This window comes from Otolemur garnettii, unplaced genomic scaffold, assembly GCF_000181295.1.
Source record: "Otolemur garnettii isolate 467f Iridium unplaced genomic scaffold, OtoGar3 scaffold00120, whole genome shotgun sequence".
NCBI classification, from domain to species: Eukaryota; Metazoa; Chordata; class Mammalia; order Primates; family Galagidae; genus Otolemur; species Otolemur garnettii.
The window spans coordinates 215033-221237 of record NW_003852515.1 but is presented as its reverse complement, the minus strand read 5'-3'; the positions used below and the strand labels follow the sequence as shown (position 1 = coordinate 221237).

Here is a 6205-nt window from a genome sequence, read left to right as displayed (position 1 = left end):
AAAGAAATATTTTTTATAAAACACTGGAAAAGAGTATTAAAAGAAGCCAGGTGTGGTGGCTCACACCTATAATCCTAACACTCTGAGAGGCTGAGGCAGGTGGATTCCTTGAACTCAGGAGTTTGAGAGGAGCCTAAGCAAGAGGGAGAGACTCTGTCTCTCCTAAAAAAACTGAGGTAAGATGATCGCTTGAGCCCAAGAATTTGAGATTGCTGTGAGCTATGATGATGCCACGGCGATCTACCCAGGGCCACAGAGTGAGATTCTGTTCAAAAAACAAAACAAAACAAAAAAAGAGGCATTAAAAGAGGTGGTGGTGATACTGACGGGAAAATTATCTTGGACAGTTCAGGTAAAGTTATCTGTTTGAAGACAAGATGAATTACAAGGCCTCTGATATGAATTCCATTTCAATTTTTTAATCTTAGGAAACACAATCTAATAAAGTATCCAAACCATCCAGTGAGAAAACTGCAGTTGGCACTACAGGAAAATCAGTACTAGAAGAAATATAATATTCCACAGGACAAATCTTATGACTAATACTGTCCAAAATATTTTTATATTATATTGCATAAAATTAAATAGAAGTGAAATATTATTAGAAACATCTTAGAAGCTTCTTCTAACTATGCAGTGACTCACAGCCTCTTTATTTCTTCCAGCACTTTCAAATGCATGGGAGCAGGGAGATAGCTGGAGAAGAAAGATGAATCATTACATGATGAATATGTACACTACAGAAAACACTTTGTAAGTGACTGATATCCCTAGTGTATAGCTCTGCTGGGGGATTCTGTTTGAAATACATGATATGCTACTTACAGCTTAAAAATAATTTTGATACACAAATGAATTAGCTGAAATATAATTTTACCTGTATAATGAACAGAGGCATCAACTAAGGTATCCTGTAATAAGTTAGTACTGTATTTTTATATATTTAAGATACTGAAGGGAAAATACTAAAATTTTATCAAAAGTTAGATTTAGGTATGCACTATTAAAAAACTGACATTATCTACAAAATAGATAAAATTAGTTTAAAATTCAATTGTAGAAAATCATCCTAGTTTCTACCCACTATACTACTCAGGTGTTTTTATAACAATCAAAAGTATTACAACAAAAGATTATAAAAAACATTTAAAATGCAATTTTATATAATTTTTATTTACACTTTAGAATTTAAACAACTTGGCTAGGAACATCCTTTGTGAGGCAATGTAGCTCTTTGTTTATTTGAAACTATTTAAACTTGAAGATAGGCTCACTAATTTTTCTCAAGGGCAAACAACAAATGTTGCTAGTTGAAAATAGCCAACTTAAGGATTATTTGTGACATAAACTTGATCATGTGAGCCTAAAGAGCCTCCCCACCTCTGTCTCCCATCTGGAGGAAGAGGTCTTTGTGTGCTTTTTTGTGATGGTTCCACTGAATTCATTACAATAGAGATGGACATTTGATATTCATAACGATCCAACATCTGAGCAATCTTCTTTCGAGACACACCATGTTTATTCCTCCTACCAAAAAAGAAAAGGATTGTAAATCTTTTCTTTAGAATGTAAAGGTTTATAGAGTAAACTATTTTAGAGGAACAGTATATAGACTCTAAATTATATTTTGCAAATAAACATTAGAAGATGTATTACATTTACCCACATTTTATATAAAAAGACTTATATTGGCTATCTCTAACTTTTTGACAATATTTTTAAAGGTTTAAAGACACTATAAATCACAGCAAAATGCAATTAATTTATAACTTCTTCACATAGAACTACCTAGTCACTGAACCTATTGACTATATCCCCATCTTTTAATAAAAACATCAAAGATTATGAAATACTACTTTAAGAATTAAAGGACTGAATGGACTTCTAGGACTTAGAAAAATCCACATAAAATATTTATTATTTTTTTTAAATGTTATGATAGTTCTCACATTTTTAAAATACTAATACAATATTATTAGAGACACACAATTTAGACATCTCTCACAAACATATTGTTGAGTGAAAGAAACTAGACAGAATGAATACAAATTTTATAATTATATATTCTTCATATATAATTATATAAAGTTTGATAGAAGGCAAATTAAACTATGGTATTAAGGCAAAAGACATTATAGTAAAACTAAAAAAAAATAAGAAAGTGATTATGATTACGAGAAAAACCTTATCTTTAGAGAATGAAAGGTAATTGTGACTGAGAAGAGGAATGGCAAAGAGCTTCTGAGGTGCTAATCATGTTCCCATGACATGGGTGATAGCTAAATGTGTATTGGTCTTGTAAGAACTTTGTTAGGTTGTATATTTATATTTTATGTACTTTTCTGTATATAAGTTTATAGGACAACAAAAAGTGGTTTAAAATTTATTCTTGACTCTCAAAGACTTTTTTTTTTTTTTTTTTGAGACAGATCCTCAAGCTATCCCCCTGGGTAGAGTGCCATGGCATCACGCTCACAGCAACCTCCAACTCCTGGGCTCAAGCGAGTGTCCTGCCTCAGCCTCCCAAGTAGCTGGGACTACAGGTGCCCGCCACAACGCCCGGCCATTTTTTTGGTTGCAGCCATCACTGTTGTTTGGTGGGCCTGGGCTGGGGATTTGAACCCACCATCTTAGGTGTATGTGGCTGGCGCCTTAGCTGCTTTAGCCACAGGCGCCGAGCCAACTCTCAAAGACTTCTGACAGCTTATTTTACCCTCAAAGTTTTCTGTAACTTGACTTGGACATGACAGACATACAGAAACATATTTTACTTAACATTATAGTTCTAGATATACCAATGTGAACTCATTTTTCCCAGAAAAAATCCACAGAGAAATGTTTACTTTTCAAATCTGATATTTACATACAAGAGAAAACAAAAAAGACAGAATATAAAAAAAGATCTGAGGTTGAAAATTTGCAAGATATAATTAAATCATTAAGATGTCAAAATTAATAACAGAATTCTTTTCAAAATCAAAGTATGCCAGATATCAGCTAAGCTGGCTTTTTATGTAAAAAAGTAAGAAAGTAATAAATTTCAACAGTCCCTCAAATATCAGTTTTTAAACTGTCTCTTCCATCTCTGGTGTGTTACACACACAACATAGTTAGGCCAGCAAATAATGCAGATAGTAATACTAATTAATTTATTAGTTTCCCAATCTGTATATGGACATACCACACCATGTAAATAAGAGAGCGAAAGAAAGTAGCCAAAGGAAGAAAAGGCAAAGGGAAAGAATAAAATTAGCTGGACCCCATACACAGAATAACAGCTTCAAGCTAGAAGAGGGTAAACTGAGTGCAAGGTGAAAAGCTACCTTAAAAAGGAGGAGTGATGATTGCACAACGTTCTGAATATGCTGAAAAGCACTGAATTATACTTTTTTTTTTTTTTCCTTGTTTTTTTTTGTCGAGACAGAGTTCTACCCTTTGCCCTGAGCAGAGTGCAGTGGCATCGTAGCTCACTGCAACCTCAGACTCTGGCTTGTAGGCATCCTGCTGCCTCAGCCTCCGAAGCCGCTGGGATTACAGGCGCTCGCCGCGGCGCCCGGCTGGGTTTTTTCCATTTTTTTCCATGAGTTGGGGTCTCACTCTCGCTCAGACAAGCCTCGAACTCCTGAGCTCAAGCAATCCTCCCTCCTCAGCCTCCCAAAGTGCTGGGATTACAGGTGAATTATACTTTAATGGGTGAATTGTAAGATATGCAAATTACATCTCAATAAAGTTGGTACCAAAAGAGGGGGGCAGTGAAAGCAAGGAAAGAAAAAAGTCATAATCGGAAAGAACATAAAGGTAAACACAAATGGAAGAGCAGAGTTGAAATTAATACAAGTCCACAATCTCTCAGCACCAGTTCTGAAGTCGAATAAGCTCTGAAAATTAAGGTTTTTGTTGACTCATATCACAGCAAAACCTAACTACATCTATACTTGTCTGGCAGTGCAACCTACTCAGAATTTACATTAGATTAGGAAGAATAATTCTTTTCTACTTAGCTAACCGGTCATGATTTGCTGCAGAAATATTTACATGTTTGATCATTAACAGGCTCCCCCAAATTCTAGAAGGGATGTCAAACAATCGGTATATATGCACTGTATTACCCTTCTAAAATTCAAAATGCCTAAATTTCAAAACACATTGATTTCAAGGATCTTGATATGGGATTATGGACCTGTAGTTGCAAAGATGAAAATGAGGGAGTAAGATGAAAGCACAGGGTAAAAAGTTGATGGGGCCTAAAATAGGAAGAAGAAGGCAGAAGGACAATGCACTAGAGAACTGGCTAGGCCAAAACAAGAAGAGAAAGTTCCAATTTCACCCTCAAAGTTGTTGCACCTAGCATTCAATAAAATGATGAAGGAATTCACAAAGGGGGGGGGAGATAAGAATTTAATAAAAATTCAAGTGCCTTACTTTTCTAATTCTTCAGGATCAAATTTCCACCAAGTTTCAGGTTCATGAAACTCTACTCTGTATCCTTTTCCTATGGCCTACACAAAGAAAAGGAAGAAGACAAAAACCCAGAGAATACTTCTTAAAGTAAAAAGAAGGCAGACAGATAAAATTTCATTAGACAATACTCCCAAATTGGTCAACCGAGAAAAAGTGTTACTTTATAAAATAATATGGTTTATAAAAATTTTAAGAGTACTTAACCAGACAAATTCCAACTATGATTCTCAAGGTCAGACAAAATTAGTAAGATGAGCTTATTCTTTACTAAGTACCCTTCATAATTTTTAGCAAACTAAGCAAACCAACAAACTTCTGTATAAAACCAGGACAAATGTTTTAATAATTAAGGTCAACTGGGCAATATTTCAGAACATAAAAAAGCTGCAAAGTATAAAAAATAAAAACTCTCTCATATTTCATATTTACCATTTCCACATATGGTTTCATTTCCCATGCTTGTGTATTAGTGTTGTCTATTATAACTGGAGATCTCCCCTGATCAATAGCTTGTTTTGCTGAAATAAGAAACAAATTTTAAAAAGTAAAAATAAAACCCAGAATTATTAGGTTAAAATACACAAAGAAAATACAATTTTAAACATCTGTTATTGGGAAATAAACTACATCTCTACTTAAAACCAAAATTGTGCAATCACTTTTTTAACTGCTACTTAAAAAAACCAATAACAACAAAACTCTCCACTAGGTTAATAGGGAAGTAAAGAAACATAACCACACGCCAGGTATATTTTCCAGAATAGATGTTGGTTTTGAGAAAAAGATTTTTGGGGACATTTATTAAATTTACAGGAAAGCTTCAGTCTAGAGCTAACATTCATTTACAGGAAATATAGGAGATAAAGAAACAAGTTACTTGTGAATATGGACTTAGTATGAGAAGGGGTAAAAATTTATTAATGTGGAAAGATGGAGATTATTAAATGAAAACAGCAAGTTACATGACAATATTATCTTATTTAGGTCAAAATACAGAGTTGGAAACATTTACTAAGATATTAAAAGTAGTCATCTATAGGTGGTAAGAATATTTGTATTTCATGTTTATCTGTATTTTCTAATTTCCTACAATGTACAAATAATTAATGCCTTTGAAATAAGAAAAGCTTATATTTAAAAAATTATGGATTTATCATTACTTGCAATCAAAACTTTATATATCAAGTAGCTAAATACCACAGTTAACTGAGTTTGTGGAGACTATGATCCTCAAATTGGGACTTGAGGTAGAAAAGAACTTTTCTAAACTGCCTTTCCCAATCCCAATGCCATCTTTTCTACCATGAGAGGAGAATCACTGTCACAGAGGACCACTGTTAATGCAACAGTGTATAAACTGTTCAGGTATAAAAGACAAGAAAAATGATTAAAATTAAGAACATTTGATGAAATTTAAAAGGCAAAATGCAAACATAAGGAAATTTTCTTGGGACTTAGAATTCAAACCACTAAGTTCAAAAGAATAAAACATTTATACATCAGTCTAAAACAGAATTCTAAAAGTCAGTTTTGAATATGACTATGTCAGAATACATATTTGGGAATACTAAAAGAAATTTAGAATTTGGATCACAAATAAGTTATTATTATCCATTAGCCTTAGCATCAAGATGCTTTCATCTCCCATTGTTCTATCTTTAATCACAGATATCAAATCTTCCATTAAAAAAAATTAATGAAAGAATTATCCAGGCTCGGCGCCTGTGGCTCAAGCGGTTAAGGC

General features: G+C 33.5%; 1 protein-coding gene across 1 annotated transcript in view; it reads right to left on the bottom strand.

Annotated features, from left to right (window-relative positions):
- N4BP2L2 (NEDD4 binding protein 2 like 2) overlaps positions 1-6205 on the bottom strand; it is an 83641-nt gene that overhangs the window by 55723 nt on the left and 21713 nt on the right. Inside the window, exons 4-6 of the mRNA XM_012810011.2 lie at positions 4891-4979; positions 4423-4499; positions 1381-1527 (exon numbers count right to left, since the gene is read on the bottom strand). Of these exons, the coding sequence (XP_012665465.2) occupies positions 1381-1527; positions 4423-4499; positions 4891-4979 (313 nt within the window). The remainder of the gene's footprint in view (positions 1-1380; positions 1528-4422; positions 4500-4890; positions 4980-6205) is intronic.